The sequence below is a fragment of the Ambystoma mexicanum genome, chromosome 7q, assembly GCF_040938575.1.
Source record: "Ambystoma mexicanum isolate Mex_15411 chromosome 7q, UKY_AmexF1_1, whole genome shotgun sequence".
NCBI lineage: Eukaryota > Metazoa > Chordata > Amphibia > Caudata > Ambystomatidae > Ambystoma > Ambystoma mexicanum.
In genome coordinates this window covers 625,474,420-625,496,420 of record NC_090941.1, presented here as the reverse complement: position 1 = coordinate 625,496,420, position 22,001 = coordinate 625,474,420, and the positions used below count along the sequence as shown (strand labels likewise).

General features: G+C 44.4%; 1 protein-coding gene across 11 annotated transcripts in view; it reads left to right on the top strand.

The window, feature by feature from the left end:
- The window catches only part of PDS5B (PDS5 cohesin associated factor B), a 2,333,811-nt gene that overhangs the window by 1,148,867 nt on the left and 1,162,943 nt on the right, over positions 1-22,001 (top strand). For all 11 annotated transcript variants that reach the window (XM_069639007.1, XM_069639003.1, XM_069639002.1 and 8 more), the window contains one exon: positions 7,707-7,812. In XM_069639007.1, coding sequence (XP_069495108.1) covers positions 7,707-7,812 — 106 coding nt within the window. The remainder of the gene's footprint in view (positions 1-7,706; positions 7,813-22,001) is intronic.

The following is a 22,001-nucleotide window of genomic DNA, read 5'->3' as shown; positions in this document are numbered from 1 at the left end:
CAACTCATCTGTTCTAGGCAAAGGGTGGGCATCAGTCTTGGTGACTGCATTAAGAGCTCTATAATCCACACAGAATCTCAATTCCTTGGATCCTGCCTTTGGTACTAACACAACTGGGCTAGACCATGGACTAGTAGAGGGCTCTATTACCCCGAGGTCAAGCATCTTGCTGACCTCCCCTTTGATGTGGGATCTCACATTTTCTGACATTCTGTATCCTCTGCTTTTGACTGGCAGACAGTCACCAGTGAGTATGTCATGCTGGCCCCAAGGGGTCAAGCCTGGTGAAAGTGAGAACAGGGAGGCAAACTGATTTAACATAGATGTGCACGCCTCTTGTTGCTCAGGTGTCAGATTTGAAGAGAGATTTACTCCTTCAATCTTTTCATCCAAGGGTAAGCCTCTGAGGAGATCAGGGAGAGCTTCACTCTCTTCTTCCTCTTCTGTTGAAGCTAGAAGCAAGGCTCCTACTTCAGGCCTGGAGACATACGCCTTTAGTCTGTTGGTGTGGAAGACTCTGGGAGCCTCCTTGGGATTGCCCAAGTACACCAGATAGTTGACTTCTCCAAGTGTACCCACAACCTTGAAGGGTCCCATCCATTTATCTTGCAAGGCCCTCTGCCTTGTTGGGATCATAACTAGAACTAGCTGGTCTTGAGTGAACTCAACCATGTTAGCCTTTTGATCATGCCAATGCTTGACCAAAGCTTGTGCAGCTTGCAGGTTATCACGAGGTAAGCGCATGGATGCCGTCCCCCTGTCCCCCCCCTGCAACATCATGGCGCTGGAATATCCAGCTGGAGCCTCGCAGGCTCCGGAGCTGCCTTGCAGCTTCCCCCTCCATTGTCCCGCCTCCCCTTGGCTCCCATTGGCCATTGGCCCTGTGGATGCTGGAGAGGGCCTAGCCCCCAGCACACGTGCATGCCGCTTATTTGGTTTCTCTTCCGTGCTCCCTCCCCCCCCTCCACCCGCCATTGGCTGGATCGCTGCACTTAATTCACCCTCCCAGGGCAGCCCTCTGCCCGGCAGCCCCTGCGGCTAAGTTTCCCAAGGCAAAGGGGGGCTCCTACAGAGGCGGCTCCAAGATGTGTCTGCAGGTGTCCGCAGGGAAGCAAAGGAAGCCAGATGCCAACAAAACTGAGTGTGGCATGGGTGGGGAGTAGAGCAATCACTCTACTCCAGAAAGCCCTTGCCACTCTACCCTACCTTCCATAGCGTAAACTGCTATAGAACTGCACCTTGCGTACCTAGAGAGATTTTGTGACCATCAGCCTAGATCCAGTCTTGACTGAACTGCAAATGTTGCATTCCTCTACACACTAGCATACTAACCAATGCTGACTAGTGCCACACATACAGAGAACAATCAAGATTACCTTGCGTCACACTTAGACAGGTGTAACAATGTTAGCATGTACCACACTTGGATGGAATTCTAGCTTCGTCATATCTAGACAGGATTGTGTATGTTAGCATGTGCCACACTTAGGTGGAATTCTAGCTATGGGGCTATGCTAATGTCAACTTAGCTTGCGCCACATCTAGACACGACTGTTAATGTTAGCATGTACCACACTTAGATGGAATTCTTGACCTTAGTCTGCTCGCATCTAGACAGGATTTTGAATGTTAGCATGTACCTCACTTAGATGGAATTCATGACTCTAGTCTGCTTCGCATCTAGACAGGATTGTTAATGTTGGCATGTACCACACTTAGATGGAATTCTTGACCTTAGTCTGCTCCGCATCTAGACAGGATTGTTAATGTCAGCACGTACCGCACCTAGATGGAATCCCATAATTGCAATGGACAACAATGCCAGCTGACCAACCAACAATTCCATCCCTCTGCATACATCTCTCAAACTCTAACCAAACACAACCACAAGCCTAAAACGCAGCAATCGGCACAAACTTCACAACAATGCAACAACAAAACAAACCACACATAGACTTGCACAACAGAACACAATGACTACGGACTGTAAAACACCCCAAGCCCAGCCAACGGACCCACCGAGCTGAGGCTGCCAACACCACATCACTGCTCTCTTGCATTTTTCCAGCTTAGTCCCACTAACCCACCCCTTCTCTTCCTCTATTTCAGAGCCGCCAGAGCGCCAGTGGACCACTTCGGTGGTGATAGTGCACGGTACAAATGTCCTTTAACATTAACATGTGTGACATTCTCCTCCGGAGACCTATCACATAGTCAGTCACTCTGACTGGCTTGGGGGAAGGAGCACTCTCCAGCCCCTCCTTAATCAGGGCCAATGGACCTCTGACTGGATGGCCATAAAGAAGTTCAAAGGGAGAATAACCTACTCCCTCCTGAGGGACTTCTCTATAAGCAAAGAGAAGGCATGGCAGTAGAAGGTCCCACTTTCTCTTAAGGGGATCTTCCAAAGCACCTATCATGATCTTCATGGTTCTGTTGAACCTTTCCACCAATCCGTTTGTCTGAGGGTGGTAGGCGGTTGAGAACTTGTAAGCAACTCCACAGGTTTTCATGTAGTGGGACATAAAATGTGACCTCCTGTCAGAGATTACTTCCTTAGGTAACCCAACCCTGGTAAAAATGCCAAGGAGGGCCTTGGCCACACCCTGAACTGTAACAGTCCTCATAGGAATTGCCTCAGGGTACCTAGTAGCATGGTATACTACAACAAGAATAAACCTGTTGCCTGAGGAGGTTGGGGGATCAAGGGGACCAACAATGTCAATCCCTACCCTCTCAAATGGGACTCCCACTACAGGGAGAGGCACTAAAGGTGCCACGTTCTTGGAACCAACCTTACCAGAGGTTTGGCAGGTGTGGCAGCTCTTGCAAAACTTATCTACCTCAGCCCCCATCTTTGGCCAATAAAAGTAGAGTGAGAGCCTTTCCTTGGTCTTCTTAAAGCTCAAGTGACCAGCCAAAGGAATCTCATGGGCTAGTTGCAAGAACTGTTGTCTGTTTTCTTGGGGTACTACAAGCCGCTTGTAGTCTCCAGGTGCAGACTCAGTCGGTTCATTGTAGAAGAGGCCATCTTCCCAGTGCAACCTATACTTCCCAGGCTCTTGCCCATCTGCCTGAGAAGCTGCCTGATGGCGAAGGCCTTCCAGAGTTGGACATTCTCTTTGTCCCTTACTGAAGTCTGCCCTGTTGGGTCCACCCTCTGCCAGTAAAGACTACAGCTCAGGATGGTCAACAGGATCCAGATCTCCAATAAGTTCTTGGCCTTCTACTAGCTCTTCTTCAGAGTCTAGTTCAACCATACAGGGTTGTACCTCCTTCACAGCCTCAGCTGGAGGTGGAGTTACAGGTGTAACTTTGGACAACCTAGGGGAAGTCCTTGTTGGAAGCACTGGATTGCTTGCTGCTGGCTGTTTCTTCGAAGTCTTGGGTTGCCCCTTTTCTTCTGTTGATTTTGAGACTGCAGTAAGTTGCCCCAGTGGAGAAGGAGTGATATCTTTCTTCATCTTCAGAGAAGAACCTCTCTCTTGCAGGTCTGGTTTGCTCCTGTAACCTTTTCCTAGGAGGTCTGGGGATGTGTGACACTATTCCAAGAGTTTTCAGGTCATTTCCCAACAGAACCCTTCCTGGCACCTCACATTGTACACTGACGGGTATCTTCACAGTCATATCATTGCACTGGATGAGAACTGGTAATTGGGGGAGCATCTGCACATGCCCTCCAGCTAACTTGGTGAGGCGTTTGGGTGCCTTAGCAACATCCTTTGCCTTGAAAAATGATTAATCCACCATAGTTATGCTGGCCCCAGTGTCCCTAATGGCAGGAGTCTCCTGACCATTCACCTGGACACTGTCTTTATAATACTCTTTAGTATTATCTGGGATAGAATTATACACATCTAAATTCTGTTGTTCCCCCAACCCCAGAGACACTAAGGAAACACTTGCTGAGACTCCAATGGGATCATCAGCCAGTAGTAGAACGTTTCCAATGGCCATCTGTACTTCCTCCTCTGGAGCGAAGGCTAAGGAGACAGTGTGGACCCCTGAAGGTTTACCTTTATATCTGGGATCCCCTTTCACATGGTCAGGCGAGCTACAAACATAGCATTTACCAAATGCTTTTTGGAATGGTGGCTTGCTCTGACCTCCTCCTGGTTTGGCACCAGATGGTACACTAGCCTGATTTTGGTTTCCCTTGTGGCTTACCCTTAATGTTTTGTTTGGAGTCCTTTTTTGGCTGCTTCCCCTCATCCTTTTTCTGAGTTGCCCCAGAGTCCTTGTGAGTAGCCCTGTTGGCAACCCATAAGTCAGCAGCCTTAGCTAGTTTTCTGTAATCTAATTCCTTTGAATCAGTCAAGTGCTGTCTGAGCTCAGGAGAGCGGGCATCATAAATTGATTCCAACATCACAAGATTCTTCATTCCCTCATAAGTGTTCACTCTGTAACCCTTTGTACATCCCTCTAAGTTCTTCAAACTTTCACTCACCCAGGAAGCCCAAGGGGTACCATCATGCTTTTTGAGGGTCCTAAACCTCTTAAGGTACTGGGAAGGGGTCTTCCCAAATCTAGCTATCAAAGCTAGCTTCACACATTCATAATCCTTCTTATCCACCTCCCCCAACTCCATTACCACATCCGATGCAACACGGGGAAGCCTAGAGAACAACCAGGGAAGTAACTCATTCCCTGAGATGTCCTGGAGCCCATGATTATACTCGAACATAGCCAACCAATCCTACACATCCAATTTAGGCTCATACATACCCACAATCTCTTTAGGCATCCGGGGTCTTTTGGGACTGGTACTCCTAGAGGATTCCGGAAAGAGAATCATTTTCAACCGACAATTTCTTCATCTCTAGCTCATGCTTGAGCTCCATTTCTCTGAGCCTTAGTTCTTGATTCAGTTCTTGGTGTCTTTGTTCTGCTTGAGCATTAAGTCTTTTAAAGTCCAATTCAAGTTTCATTTTATCTACATTGAGGACTAAGTGTGGGACCTAGTAAAGGCCCAGTAGGTACAGCTGGTAGAGCAGACAGAGGCCTAGGGGGGGGGCAGTCACAACAGCCTCACCCTCCTCTTATGACTCTGCCTCAAGATTTTCAATACTTTGATCATTATCAATATCATCACTGTTATCTACATTCTCTGGGAGAGTGGGTTCCTCTGATCTATCACCCAGACTTTGGTTTGCTAACAGTCTTTCTATTAGCTCCATTTTCTTGCCTTTAGTCAGTAGATTCTTATGCTTACAGAGAACTCTTAAACAATCAGCAGTTTTTGTAGCAAGGGACTCTTGACTATAACTTTCCATAGTTGACAGGTTAGAAAATAAACTTTTTAGTGCTAAGCTTTGTAGTTAGTTGCACTAAGGTATCTATAAGCACACTAAAATGTATACTCAATACAAATCCCACCGCTGTACGCCAGTGTTAGGCAGAAACCTGTGCAGTTCCCTTAGGGACCACTGCAAAAAGTTTAAGACTACAGGTGTTAGCAGTAAACCCAATTGGTAGCGGTCTGCACCACCCAGATTTACCTGGTAGCTTTGGCTGAACGTCGGACTTCTCTCAAGAAGAGTTAGGCAGTATATAGAGTATACACATTAGGTACAAAAATACAGTAGGACAAGCAAACACTGACCAGAGCTTTGGTATAAAAGTATATAATTATTTATTTAAAATCACACTTGTAAAAATACACTGGCACTAATATGTCAAGCAAGTTCTAACACAGTCACTAGAAATATATACACCTCCCTGATTAATTATTCGACAAGTCTTAGGAAAAGAACAGCACTTATTATCAACAAGAGGTGAGCGCTTAACCCAGATGGCACTCCAATAATTACTTTAAAAGGGAGAGAAAAGGCAGAGATAGGAAACCACACAATACCAACACTTTTAAAGAACCACAACAAGTCAAGAAAGGCAGGGTCTACTGTAGAGCAAAAAGTTCATAGGTCAGGCCCACTCTTGGAGACAGCAAGGTGGAATGTGCCCAAGATCACACAGTTGAAGTACACATTAAAAGTCTTTGCAGATAGTTCAAAAAGGAGTTAGATCAGTTCAGAAAAGTTAGTTAACAGGTCCAAGGTCACCCCAGGATAGAGAGTCAAGGATTTACGGGACCCCTTGGACGGTCTGTTGCAAGGGAGACCAGGTGGGACACAGTACCTGAAATGGTGAGAAAGCTCCACCGGGGGCAGTTGTTCCTGGCAGCGGGTGCAGTTTGCTGCTTCGTCCAGGGGAAGAGAAGATCTCGACGTGGAGGAAAGCTGAAGGTCGTTGCACTGCCAGGGAAGAAACCAGCCGTGGCGTTTCCCGGTTAAAAGGTATTACCCTTTGATTTGTGAAGCGTGGCTATCCGGCCGCCGGGGTGCTTGGCACGGGCGATTCGACCACAAGACGATCCAGTAAGGCGAAAAAGGGCGAAATGGTTAACCCCACCAGCTCAAAGGAAGAAGACTCTCCTGGAAGAAGATCTTCTCTGTCTTTGGGAAGTGGTGAGTCGGTTCAGCAGGGCTCCACTGGTGGTGTCGTCGTTGCAGGTCAGCTCAGCTTCTCCCTCTTTGGATTCTTTAGGTCCTGTGGCGACTTCTGAAGTTCCAGTCCCCAAAGCCCTGCTTTTATGCAGAAAACCCCCATCAGTCCTAGCTGTCACTCAAACATGCTAAGTGGTGAGCCGGGCGGCTCACCACTGGGCCAATCACACAAGAGTGTGACTTGAGTTGCAGAGGCAACTCAGTCCAGTGTGCCTATTCCCCCCCTCCCACACATCCTGTAGACCCAGACAGAGTGGCACCACTTTTGGAGGCTTCTGTGCAGAAGCCCGCCAAAAGTGGAACAAAGGGCTTGACTTGACTTGGGTTGGAGTTACAGAGGCAAACACGAACGCCATTTTAAAAGAGTCCTGGCAAAAAGACCCAACCGGGGAATAAATATTAAATAAATAAATAATCCGGCGGTATCTTTAACATTGCACCAAAAAAGTGGTGCCTTTAAAATGAATGGGAAAATCCCATAGGAAATATTCCGGTGGAATATTTTGTGTGGTATCCACTGCCACCAGCCAGAAACTCGACAAGGGGGGACTGGACAATGCCCCCTTGGAAAACAGACCCAGGGGCAATCTAATTACCACTACCAGTACTTCCACAATATGATGGTTTGTACTGGTTCTGTTCACAATTTAAGACCTTAAAGTCAATGGTGACTTTACATGCCCTGGGAGACAGTCAGTCCCAGGGTATGGAGTCTATGTTTGGGGGTCACTATGCCACCCCTGTGTTACTGCTCTGAGGGTGCTGTGTTACACAAATACCAAAAACACATGAAGCCCTATGGAGTAAAAGACCCCATAGCCCATAAAACACATTACAAAGAAATCATGCCTAAGAGTGGGAAAAAAGAGTCTCACTCTTAGCAGGATTAAAAAAATAAACCCCAAAAATCCAGCAAAGCTGCTGGGGGATTCACTAGTTTGGGAAATTAGCCTATACAGAGAATTCTCCTTAACAACCTGTTAAGCTTCTTCCGAAGAATCTTTGTCTATTTTGTTGTTTTCATTATACGCTTAGTGCTGCCTCATGTTTTTTCAAATGTCGATTTGACAGTTCTCCTATGAATGACTTTGCTGTTTCTAAAATCTCCTCTTTGATTAGTGATGTGAAATGATTTGTATAGCTTGCTGAGTGCACTGAATTTTAGTCTATTGGGCCTGTTAATTACATCTATACTTTTTCAAGTTCCCTTATCAAACAGGTCAACAGATCAATAGATGGAACAGCAGATGATGAAGAGGAAGGAGTACCTACTGACCAAGCAATCCGAGCTGGCCTTGAACTGCTTAAGGTAAGTGTTTATTTTTTCTGTGTTGTGGAAGTATTGTGTTGCCCTAATTGATAATTTTGGAGCTCATATTTGATATTCGCTTTCAATTTTTAGAACCAATGCTGTGTCTAAAATCCTGCCATCTTTGCGTTTTTGAATCTCTGAATATTGAGAATATGAAATCTGAGCCTTTGGCGCCTATTGCAGTTATTTTTTTACTTCCTTTGCTAATCAAAGGGAGTCATTGCTTTTCATCAGAAAAGACCAGCTATGTATTTTCAGTCATTTTCAGATCTCTTTTGATAACGAAATGTGGCTTTCTTTTTTTCAAGACAAGTCATTTTGCTTTATACAACTGCATTTTCAAAACCTGCCATTCAAATAATTTTCAAGCATGCAAAATGATATTCTTAATCCCTGCCCAACTGTACATCACATATTTGATGCTCACTTAGAACAGTTGAAGACAGTTTTGAAGCACTTCACTGGTGTATAAGCGCTTTACAAATAAAGAATTACTATTAGTTACCTTACAAACATTCTAATGCACTTGATTGGGTGGGAGCACACTCTGTACCGAAAAGTAATAGGGGAGTTATCAGAGGTTTATATGTGCATTCAATGCAATTCTACCACAGCATCTGTGATTATAGTAAGTTATAAATATCAAGCCACCCTTGCATGAAATTACACACATTCCACCATCTGTGGTATGAACTTGACAGAATACCTCTAGATACCTTGTTTGCTTCTTTCCAGCAAGAGGCTTTTAAGTATGGTTTCTAATGGATGGTGCCCTCCCCTGGATTCCTCATTTTAGATATTCGATATATACATATCCTGTTTTGCAGTCTCAGAAATGTGTCAACAGCAGAGGGTGCTGTACGGTGTTGATGTCCCTCAATGGTTGCCATTCCCGCCTCTGCACATGAAGTTGATGATGGTATGAATAGCAAGCATTGCACTCGTTTCCTCAATTGTTTTTCTGCATGCACTGCCCGCTCTCGGTACGGTTCGACTCGCCTCAGCGAATCTCTTGACTAACGTCTTTACTTTTTTAGTAAAATCTTCATGATGTCTACACAGTAGACTGGCTTCAAGAGATGTGCGGACTGTGATTTGAAGATGTTGAACTGCGATCTGCCTAGGATTTGTCAAAGAACATGAAGTCATTGCGTGCCGCTCTGATCGAAACTCAGCCTAGGTCTGTCAGTTTTCAAGTCTCGGTCTTCCACACATTTGAGGAGGAATTCTTCCAAAGGTAGAAGCACCATTGGAGACATGTCTCCAGAAGGCACAAGAAACAATGGTCAAGATCCCAGAGCAATTTCAGTCACTCTTCCTCTTTGTGGTCACGGAAGAAGTCCTTCAACTCCATCGTTCCTTATCCTCTCACACCTCGCCCGAAAAGAGTCAGTTATGTTTTCCTGATAAGTCCACTTTTGCGGCCGAATTGGAAAGGTTCAGAGAAAGGATGATGGTCTTTTTAAAGGTGGCCCCTCGAAAGAGACAAAAAAGCAGAGCTGAAGTCGAGGCTACTGTAAGGAAGGCATGGTATCAACAGTAAGACAGACACAGGTGACTGCACTTGTTTATTGAATTTCAATTGGGTTTGAAAAACGCCAAACTAATACTAAATGTAAAGATGGGAGCAAGCTACGACCATCAAATAATAATAATGCAGTCCTAGTGGTGGCTTGTCAAAATAAAACGGCCATTACTAATAAACATATTGACAATCCTTACCTCTAAATACAAATAGTGTGGGAAACAATGTTATGCAAAAGAAAAGTGTTAAAGAAATGATTTGTCTGGATATTCAAGCAGTTGGCTTCCCTTGCCCACGTTTTTAGCATGGGACAAGGCGGCACTCTCAACCTTAGCAGAGTATCTGGCTTCTCTAGCATGAGGGTGCAGTTCAAAACTTCAACATCATGGCCTTCTGTGCCAAAGTCTGTTTGCCATTCCAAGTCTTGTCCTTCAGAGAGCCTGATGCAACAAATAAACAAAGGTCCTTTCATTTTTATATTTCACATGTACACAATTTTCTTAGTTGCTTTACTATTCACCTCTGATCCCCCTCTGCCGGACTCCGACCCACTTTAACGCAATGTTCTTAGGATTTTCACATATCCAATTTCTCAGGTGATTCTCAGGTGATTCAATGTTCACCCCGGATCCCCCTCCGTCGGGCTCAGACCCACATTAACACAAACTTTAAATTTGTCTCTCTCTGCTGAGCTCGGACCAATTTATCTCGTTTTCCAAACTTACTTTACTGTATTAAAATCAAAGACTTTCGACACTGTGCAGGATTTTGCATGACCCGTCACAGGACCACTTTGGTTTAAAATTCCTTTGCCACTTATAAGCTGGATACCTTCGATTAAGCGCACACGTGGTGCCGGGCCTCTTAGTATTGCATCTTTTCTTCTCAAAGTTTAAACACTCATTAGCAGTTTAACTTTGCTTGCGTCTTTTATCACACTTGTTTTAACAATGTTGTTCCAGCAACTCACTGGCTGTATTGATTTCACTGATGCTGCTTTGTTCTTGGAGCCAAGGATGGTACGACGACGACACAGGCGGCTGCTGCTTGCCCCGCCTTGATTAATGATGCAGGATGGCCCTGCGCATCTCCGTCACACAATGCAGGATTCTTCAGCCTTGTTTCCTGGTCTTACGCTTTCCAGTTTGGAGGGGTGTTGAAAGTAATGGTTCCTCGTCAGAAAGGTCAAGGTAATTTTCCTTTTTGCGATCCCTTCCTGTTTTGCTGTATTTCTTCTCTTGTCCAGCTGTCTCAAAACCGCTGTTTCCTCATGTGATTTGCCTCGTTCGGAGTTTGCTCTCGTGCTCCGCCTTTTATCTGTGTGGAGAAGTTTAATCAAAGTCGGGTGTGAGTAACTGTCAGTAATTGCCTGACCTCACCTGACCAATATATTTTGACATTTCAGGTACTAGGTTCAGGTGTTAGTCTGTTTTCTCCAATAGTGGGCTGTCCGTGTTAAAGTGTTTGTGTTGTAAACGGAGTGGGGGTCGGAGGGGGTAGAGTAATATGATATTTTATTTATAACGCGCCCATGCACAAGTGTTTTAAAGCGCAACGAGGCAAGGGGGGGGGGGACACAAGGTGGGAACAAGACAGCGATAATACTAGGCCCAGTGACATTGAGATCGCGCCATGGGAGGGAAAGGCGGAGAAGTGCAGGACATAGGAAAAACATATGAGACAATAAGTGCAGCAGCATGTGGAAGTGCAGTTAAGTGCAGTACAAGTGATTGATGGTGCAGGTAGGGGGACAGTAGGGTTACAGATACAGCCCCAAGTGCAGAGTTGCCAGGAGGCAGTGCAGATGTGTGCAGGGTTGCCAGGAGGCAGTGCAGATGTGTGAAGGGTTGCCAGTATAGGTGTGCAACTGGGAGGATAGGGACCTGGGCCTGTGGTTCCGGGGGTGGCCAGGTAACCAGTGCAGTATCAGACAGGTGATCAGCAGGGAAAAGAGAAGGCAGAAGCAGAGGAAGGTCTTGAGTTGCTTCTGCAACCGGAGGTGGTTTTGCTCAAGTTTCAGAGCAGCAGGGAGGCTGTTCCAGAGGGAGGCACCAGCGGAGGAGAGAGATCTGCCTCCAGGTCATTTCTTGGAAAAGCGCCTGACCCTCAAAGAGTTGGAGGAGCAAAGGGCTCGAGTGGGAAGCTACTTCAGAAGAGAAAGCTGGAGATATTCTGGTCCCAGGCCTCAGAAGGCCTTGTGGAAAATGCAAAGGGTCTTCAATTTGATCCTTGAAACCACTCGGAGCTAATGTAGAAATGTCAGTGCTGGAGAGATACGATCCCTGGGCTTGAGGCCAAGGACAAGTCTTGCAGTCCTGTTCTGGATGAGTTGCAGAGGACAGAGAGTAGAGGCAGGCAGATTTAAACAGAGGATATTACAATAGTGAAGCCTAGAGAGAACCAGGGCTCTATAGACAGTGAGCTTCTGTGGGAAGGAGAGGAGAGTGAGAATACTGCTGAGGAGGTGCTGTTGGTAGTTTGACTTCTTAGCGATGTCGGAAATGTGAGGGGAGAAGGAGAGAGTGGAATCCTATATAATCCCAAGGTTCTTAGCCTCGCAAGTGTGTGGCCAAGGGAGGCCGGCCAGAGAGTGAGGTGAAAGCAGGGTGCTTGTGTATCAGTAAGGAGGATCTCTGTTTTGCTGGCATTCAGGCAGAGGTCATTGGTGGCGCACCACTCTTGGATTGCAGAGAGACAATCTAGGATGAGAGAGGGAGAAGAGGCGGCAGTGAGGAGCCTGAAAGCAAGCTGGGTGTCATCCGCATAGTATTGGAAGTTGGCGCAGAGAGCACCAATTCAGTGAGCAAGGGGTGCCAGGTATTGGTTGAACAAACAAGGAGAGAGGTTCGACCTCTGGGGAACACCGCATGTGGAGAGAGAGAGAGAGAGAGGAGAGGAAGGACCCAGTTGGACCTGAGAGGGTTGATCAGAGACGAAAGAGGTTAACTAGGCCAGAGTCTGATAAGTGATAAGTTATTATTATTTTTTATTGATATAGTTGTAAAAATAACTTTACAATAATTCAAACAAATGAATTCTACATAAAAGGAAAATAGAGAGAGAACACATAAAAAAACACATTATCACATAATAAAATAACAAAATAAAATCTTGAGCCTAAAGCCTGGAACACGTCCTAAAAGAGGTAACACCAGCAAACTTAATTCTACTTAATTTATTATAAAATGAAAAAAAAGAAATAAAACACAAAATGTATAAAGCTAATATGAAAATATAACAAAGAAAAAAGAAATTATCTTACATCGCATTAATAAAGTAAATTTACGCTTTTTGAGTGTTCCTTACATATGCCCGGATTTATATTATTTCTAGATTCAAGACTTTCAGAAAAGCTATTGCATTAATTTGTTGAGACGATACTTGCCCGTGAAAAATATATTGCCAAAAGGATTCAACATTTAAATTTTCAAACATTTCAAAGGTAGCTCCTAAATGTTTTCGTTGAGGAATAAGAGCTTGACACATCACTGATACATGTTTCAATGTTTCCTTATCACTTGTGATTTTACAAAAACGGCAATAAACTTCATCAGAACTGATCATTTTACGTTTTGCCAGGACTTCTTTAGTAAGCCATAAATTGAATCGTAATCGCATGACATCTTGTCGATGTTGGTGTGATGGTGATTTTTGAGATAGGTTTCAGGAAAACTGTTTATGTGCAAACGGATGAACTACAAAATCGTGATATTTAAGACGTCTCTCTGATTTTTATCCAGTCATTTAGGAAGAGTTTGGTTTTAACTGTGACTGGATTCTCAGTTAGGACATCTGTTACTTCAGTTTCTATTAGAATTTGTGACACCTTAAATCTCCATTTTATCGCAAACAGATCATTCGCTCCATGTATATATTCAGCTAGGATACCAATATTGAAACAGATTCATGAGCCATTACACATTTCCTGAAGAGAGCTATTAGATTCCAACAATATCTGGCATTCAGAGAGATAAGTCCTAGTTCAAATGTTATCCATGAACCAGGTACACAGTTAGGGAGGAGTAATAGTCGACGCCAGTATTTAGCTTCTAATCTATTCCAGACTGATTCTGCTATTATTTTTTTCGTTTCTGCGCCATAAATCAGTGTGGTGGTTGTTTTTTGGATAAAGAAGCCTAAAATAGGATCAATGGTAAATTTACCATATTTACTCTGTATCAAAAGTGCCTGAGAAATGGACATATTCAATTTCGTTTCAAGACAATTGCAATGTACTTTTTCATCGTCCCATTCTGCGAGGGTTATTCCCAAATACACATATTGGGGGACACATTCTAATGGCATTTGGTGTGAAGTCCATTTATAAACCTTTGATGGGGCTCTCTTATTTGTTCTACACACCATTGTTTTAGTTTCGTCCAAATTTATCGTAAGAAGTTTGCGTTCAACATACCTCTGGAAGGAAGTCAGCAGGGCTTGTAATCCTTGAGGAGTTTTCGACATTAAAACTAAATCATCAGCATATAATAGGGCATTAACTGGTCTGCCTGCCAATTTGGGTGAATCAGCTATGATGTTTTGAAAAGCTTTTTGTACATCGGAGATGTAGTAATTAAAAAGAGCTGACGCAAGGATACAGCCCTGTTTGAGTCCCCGCCAGGTGGCAATACAAGGTGTTAGATCACCCCTCAAATTGACCCTTACTTGAATTTTGGTATCTGTATGTAATGCACGAATCAACTCAACTCAAATATGCAGGACAACCTTCGCTTGTTAATTTTTGATAGAAGAGTTCTCGGGAGACTGAGTCAAACGCAGCCCTCAGATCTACAAATGTCACGTATATTACTTGTCGTTTAGAAATGTGATGCTCGACGATTGCTTTTATGGTCAAGAGATCAATTGCTGTGCCCATGCCGGTTATAAACCCGGTCTGAAAAAGGGTCTCTCTGAGACTCTGCAGTTGTCCAGGCATTGAAGTCCCTTAGCACAAATCTCGAACAGTTTGCAAGGGGCATCAAGAAGGGCAATCGGCCTGTAATTCACAGGACCGATCGCCCTTCTTGAAGATGGGAACCACCACTGACTTTTTCCAGGAGGCCGGAAAGACACCCCCACTCAGTAGCCTCTGGTAGATTTTATACAAGATTTTTGACCATAAGAGTGGGTGCTGCTTAAACATATAATGTGTTAGGCCATCAGGGTAAGGGTCCCTTGAATTTCTAGATTTCATAATATAGTAATAAACAAATTCTTCAGTTATTTCTGGGCCTTCAACTTTATTAAGATCGATCTCCATATGTTTAGGAATGGGTGCGTCGTTCCGTTTTTACGGACATTCATACATGCTTGAAAAATATGAAATCTACTCACATTGGTGGACTCAATTAATCTGTGCTGGTAGCTGTCTAGCATGAACAGCCACATTCAACAATGACCACATTTCAGCAGTGTTCTTTGTGTATATGGCCTTCAACATGAACTCACCATCCTTTTGATATTTTGATTTATACATGAAAAGCCAATTTTTGTATTTGCACTTTAAATTGCGAATGGTATCTGCACACTTCTGTGGAGACAACCGAAAGGCAGTATTTTTTTTTTCTTTGTGAAGTATGGGTTTTCATATTTGAACTTCTCGGTCAAAAGTATGTTGCGGTTTACAGTAAACATGGTTATTCCTAGATGTATAGGTTTTATATTGGAGCAGAAGGGTTGTATATTGCTCACCCACCCATGTGGAATATTCTACATTGTTATTTAATTTCTGACTCAAGGAGTGCAAGGACTCCACATTCCATCAGAATCTTGTTTTCGCAACAGTAACATTCAATCTTATCTGATACTTGTTGCAAACTGCTTCTATACCCTCTTGGTCACAGGTCTATTTCATGGTTAGCATTTCGTGGTCACTACTTTCTTGGGAAATTACTTCAAAAATGGATGTGGCGCCAAAGGTATATCTAGCTACGAAAATATAATCTATGATTGACTCGCTCTTACCTCATTTCCACGTACTCTTGGGTGAATTATCCTGCTTAAATGCTCCATTTAGCATGCAGAATTGGCGAGTATCAATAAATTCTAACCATGTTGAGATGAAAGAATCTTTTAGTTTCTTATCAGCGAAACATTTTAAATTGAAGTCTCCCATTAATATTGTATAAGTTACTTTTGGTTCTAAGAAAATAACATCCATTAGCTGCCTTAATTCTAATAAGAATTTTGTATCGGATATAGCCATGGGATTCCAATATATATTAATTAGGGATATTAAACCTCCAGAATGTATAATTTTCACCATCTGAAAGTAAATATTCAGAGACGCCCATATGAAACCCTTTTTTGCTGTCGACTGCCACAAGCAAGCCAGAGGAGGGGCAGCCAAGTCTACTGGTTTTAGCCGGTGTTAGGGAGAATGCCCATTCTATGACTAATTTCCCTAACCTAGTGAGTCTCCCAGCAGCTTTGCTGGATTTCTGGAGTTTATTTTTTCCACTTCGTAAGAGTGTGCACCTTTCCCCACTCTTACATGTGTTTTGCCATGTGTATTTCTACTGTTTGTGTGATCTTGGGCTCTGGAGCACACCACTCCAGGAGCCCCTCTTTCCTTGTGTGTGTTACACAGCACCTTCAGTGCAGTAGCACAGGGTTGTCTTTAAGGCTTCCATTTGACTCCATTTTCTGGGGCTGACTACTGTCCCCCAGAAATAGGTAAAGTTGCCATTTAACTTTACATAGTCACTTTAAACTACAGACCCAGAACACCCCATCTTACATGGAGTACCGGAAAGGGTTAATTCCTACCCTGTTTTGTCTTTGCCTCTGAGTTTTGTTTTGCTCTTTTAACATTTAGACTTGGCTGGTGGCAGTGGTATCTACCCTAACTTTTCTACCGCGATTATATTAGATAAACGTGGTAATACTATTGGCTATTTTAGCGGCCTTAAGCATAAACCCGCTTGACCAAATCGTTTTTCTTTTGGCTCCGGTTGGGTTTATTCGCCATTTCTTTTTGTTAAAGTCCTTCTTGTGTTTTACTTTGCGCGGTAAACCAGGTTTGCCTTATTTGTTCACTGTCTTTTGGCGGGCTTCTGCCAAGAAGCCCTCCTCTTGGCGCCTGGGTGTCTAGGTGGGCTGAATGTGAGGGAGGGGTGTAGTCACCCCCGGCACAGGGTATCCTAGGAAACCCAAGTCACACTTTGCCACGATTGGCTGAGGTGGTTGTCCGGGCCAGCCAACCCCCCTGCTGCGTGATTGTCTGCCAGGCTGTGTGAATGGGGGATTTTCGCATTAAAAGGCAGGTCTCTTGGTCTGGAAGTCAGAGAGTCGCCACTAGAACTACAAGGAACTGAAGAGAAGCGAGAAGAAGACGGCTGCTGCAACTACCCTGTCCCGGGGAAGCCCTGCTGCAGTCCTGAGCCATCTACCCTTCAACGACCAGAGAAGATCCAGCCCAGGCTCTTCTTCCCTTGAGTCTGGTGGGGGGTCAACCAGCTCATCTTCCACAGCCAGAGGATCCTCTTCGTGATCGAAAAATATCTGCACACTGCTGCTGTGGTCCGGATAGCCATCTGAAGAGCCTATCCTGTTTTAAAGGAGCGCACCTTTTATTCATCGTCGCTGCTGCTGGCCTCATCCCGGAGTAGTGCAGACCCCTCCAGACGACGTCCTTCTTGTCTCCACGACTGAAGCTCCAGGAACCGTGGGTCTGCAGGAAACTACCAGGAACAACTCCCGTATCACCAGCTTCTTCATTGAATAAGGTACTGTGTCCAGCTTCGAGGAACTAGGGTGAATCCCTTTTCTCCTCATCCAAGGCTTGCCCTTGTCTTCCTTCCTCCTTATAACTATTAACAATATCCAAGTACTCCTAGTAACGTTGAATCTTGAACTGTCCGACTGTGTGATCCTCGACAACAGGAACCCGGTTCCACTTAACACTGGCGCAGGCCTATTGACTTTTATTTACCTGTCAGCAAGTGTTCTCTGATTCTGTCTGCCTTGACAAAAGTATTGCCTATGATTTTTTCCCCAACTCTTTTTGCTTAACCCAGGTGCTAAGTGTGTTCTGCCCCGGTAACATTTCTTGCTGCGGACACGCGTATCTTTAGTAAGACCGAACTGTCAAAAAGTGATCGCATACGTATTCCCTGTACGGTTTCACAACACCGGTCCGTCAAATCATAGGGTACTTACCTTGAGTTTTTCTGTGCCAAGAGAATTGGTTGTGTGTAGTGTATTTTTCGTGTGGTTTTAACTTAATAGAAGTGAAGTGTTTTACCAACAAATGGTTTAGAAATAAATGTACTTTTACTTTTCAACCAAAAACCTTGAGTCAGTGTTTGCTTGAGTCAAAATAATAGTGGTCCTTTGTGTAATTTCTACTACTGCTAGTTTGCCCTTGCGATAAGTCTGGCTGCTCCGCTACTGCTACCACTTTAACAGTGTAGTACTGGCTTGTACCAAAGGTGAACTTGTATTACCACTTGTAGTCCTAATTGTGTGTAGTGGTCCCTAAGGGCACTGCACAGGATTCTGCCTAACAGCTGGTGGTAACAAAATGTCATGCACATCCCACACAGGTTCTTCCACAAGCCACATTTCTTGGAGGGCCACGATATTATACTCTGCAAGAATAGAACAACTAGTATTAAATAGACGGCCGGAGCCACATGTATTCCAGCTTGCACAGGTAACACAATTTTCATTCGCAAGGTGTTCTAGTTATGGTCTACCACTGTCTGCCCACCTTACTTGTTGATTAGTCACCTCAGTTCTCATCGGCTTATTGATGTTTAATGATCACACAGGAGTTACAGTTAAAGCCTGGCCTTGTAAGGTTTATTTTGGACAACTGATGGATCTTGAGCCAAAACAAAGCCCAAGGCAAATAATTGCATCTTGGATTGCCACAACACATTCCTTCCTACGTTTGATGTAATCCATACTCTTACGGTGGACAAAATGTCTTCATTCAGGAATTCGATCTGTTTAATATCACTGGAATTAATATCCTGGAGACCTGAAATATCCTTGAATATGGCCAAGACCGAGGCTCGATTAAGATCATAGAAGGGAAACAGTGAGAGTCTGCATTTAATTATGACACAATTATTAAAATTGTGTGTGTCAATTTGAAGTAGTTTGTTCTTTTCTCCACTAGAACGCAAAACAAAAGGTTGTTTTTCTTTTATGATGTCATCTTTCCTATGGGCCCGCTGATCTTGCACTGGAGCAGGTAGAGCCGAGAGCAACTGACTATTTTTGCTCAATTGTGTTTGTTGAACTCTTAAAAAATCATCTTGCGAAGACTGAATCATGCCTTGTTTATGTGGCAACATATCTCCAATTAGCAATGGTTGACCAGAAGTTACCAGACCAGCATTTTCATTGATGTCATGATGCATCTTGTCCGATGGTTCATTTTGGGGCTGGATGATTTGTTTATTAGGGGCTATGGATAGTGAAGTGCCCGCTGCGAAAGATGCAATTAGGTCATTGTCAGGGGTATCAGGCAGGTAGTTTGGGCAAGCTGGGTGGAGGCTTAGCAGGCCTGGCATAGGCACACAAAGAACCCATAACAAATCCCTCCTTTCATTCCTTCCTAGTGTTTGTAGTAACTTCCTGGTTACCACTTCCTGTTACCAAACAGGAAGTGCATGATGACTCATCAGCCCTCTAGTGTTTGGGTGTGGCTGGCTAAATAAGCTACACCCAAGATTCTTCCAGTGCTTCGTGTTGCTTACTGTGAGCTGTATCAGCAACACACTTGCCTTGCTCTTGATCAGCCAGCATCTGCTTACCTGCTCTGGCTCATCCTGTTTCTGCTTACCTGCTCTGGCTCATCCTGTTTCTGCTTACCTGCTCTGGCTCATCCTGTTTCTGCTTACCTGCTCCGGATCATCCTGCTTCTGCTTACCTGCTCCGGATCATCCTGCTTCAGCTTACCTGGTTCTTACTCCACGCCACAGCTATCTCCAGTCAAGAGGGGACTTCTACACCGGCACCTGTAAGAACAAAGAAGAACAGCGTTAACACGCGCACATCAGTAACGCTGGGCATGCTCACCGAATCTTCCCACGTCGCTGGAATCCAGGTTAGTTGCACGAGCGCACAAACCCCTGTAAGAAAGAAGAGACATTATTCATTGCGCTAGCTCCAATAACGCGGACACTTACTTCACTGCGCTCTCTCTCTACGCGGTGCATACTTACCAAAAGGCTCTGTGCAGACTTACCTAACCACCAAGTCTCCAGTAGCGCTGAACCCAGTCTCGAGGTGCTAATACCACATAATTTCTCTTGCAAGGGAAAGGGAGAGACATTACCAGGTGCGCTCGAATTGAAGGCGCTGCGCAAACCTACCAGCAGCTAGCTTCTACACACAGCGCTACTCGCCCACAAAAATACCGGCAAACAAAGACGATACAGAGAATTTTGGACACTCAACATTCTCCGCGCAACGTTCACTTGTGGGAAGGACTTTTTAGCCAGTGAAGAAACTGGCGCCTTGAACTCTCGGCCTCGCTGTGAAGGCATAAAACAGCATTTGGCATCTGAACTCAGCCTACAGACATTGGCACCAATCACATGAGTGAATCGCGCTCCTGCGAATGCAGGATGGAGTGCACACCCTACTAAAGATCAAGGTAAACCCATAGGGGGACATCCCAGCACACAGTAAAGGGAAGGGCCAAGGGGAATCTGGTGAATTCAGGTCTGAGTGTACACTTTGTATTTGACAGGTATTCCTCCGGGTATAACAGGGGAAGTGAAGACTTGGGGTTATGGGAGGCTCGTCCATCGCTCCTGCAGAGACACAGGTGAGTGTGACAGTCATCTAGCGGAGGATGATCTCTCTCTCTCTCTCGCTCTCTCTCTCTAGTATTTGTAGCCGGTAAAGTGTTTCTAGATTGATGTTTGGACACTTTTTTGTATTTGTTCAGAATTTTTTGGTAATTATCTGCTCTTGGGACAACTTTTAAAGACACTTGCTTTAGAGATTGTTTATTATTAGGTTTTCCAGTTTGCATTTTTTTGGCACAGGATGACTTCGCAATCATAGGCCCTGGGCCTTCTTTCTCTACAATAGTCTTTTTCCAAGGAGAACATATTGAAGATATTTGGTATGTTTTCATCTCCTTTACTTTTTATATCGCTGTCTCCAGATTGTGCAGTTTAATCTACAATCTGACCCGATGACTCCGGCACGAAGAGTATTCTCTCTTCAGTTTGAGATTGCGTTTTGCACTTAGGAGCTTGTAGAGAAAAAGCAACTTTTAAAGCAGCCGGTTCATTTATAATCAGTGAAAAACACACCGTCATGCCAATTTATTCATTGGGGTGATCAGTAGCGCCTAGACCGCTCATAGCTTGGGAGGAATGATCGGTGTTCAACGACTCTGAGTTCTGATTTTTCATACTCTCTTCAATGTTGTTATGAGGAATTTCAATAATTATATCCGCAATGAGCTGTAGCACTCGGGGTAGATATACAGGGCTCTCAACTAAGCTCGCCTCTCTCTCCGGCTACTTAGGCACTTCTACACCCTCTACAATTGGCATAGCGCCAGACACCAATTGTGTATCCATAAGTGAGACATTTACTGATGACCCCACCTGGGCAGCACAAACTGGCAACATTATGGTAGATGGATTACTTTCTAAACGGGGAGGGCAGTCAGTAGTTATGTCTTATAACAGCTGCTTGCGTGGCGAGCAAAAATCACGTATATCCGCTGAATTGAGTCTTTTTCCACAACAAAAGACGACACTCCCGTTAATTTCTTTCTGATTGCTATAATGGGGGAAGCTTTGGCAGGTGTTGATTTTAGAGTCATAGAGGCTCAGGATACCAACAGGCATATCTGTAGCGAGGGTATACAGTCCTAGGACCATATTATATATATGTACTAGCTAAGCACAACGGAGAAATACATACAATTTATATAACACATATAAATTAGGACACACCAACTCACCCTGCTCAGCTACAACAGCTCTTGTCGGACAGCTCTTTGCCCGGAATGCGCGCGCGCAGATGTGCGTACACCTTGCTGATTATAGGGATTGACGGTAAGGGTAGTGTCTTTCCAACTCCAATAAAAAAGTTTTTTTTTTTTTTTTAATTCCTCCTAAACAGGAAAAGGCAAAGCAAGTGATTAGTGGAATGGTCCGTTGCTAGGTTGTTAGGGAGAATTCTCTTAAGGCTAATTTCCCAAACCTAGTAAGTCCCCCAGCAGCTTTGCCGATTTTTGGGGTTTGTTTTTTACTCCTGCTAAGAGTGAGACTCTTTTCCTCCCACTCTTAGGCATGATTTGAGGTATGTCTTTGACTTGTTATATGCTTATGGGCTTTGGGGTTTCTTTTTACTCCATAGTGTATCATCTGTTTTAGTGTATGTGTTACACAGCACCCTCAGTGCAGTAACACAGGGGTGTCATAGTGAACCCCCAAACATAGACTCCATACCCTGGCACTGACTACTGTCTGGGCATGTAAAGTCTCCATTGGCTTTACTAGTCTTAAATTGGGAACAGAACCAGTACAAACCATCATATTGTGGAAGTACTGGTAGGGGTAATTCAATTGCCCCTGGGTCTGTTTTCCAAGGGGGCACTGTCCAGTCCCCCCTTGTCGAGCTTCTGGCTGGTGGCAGTGGATACCACGCAAAATATTTCACCGGAATATTTCCTATG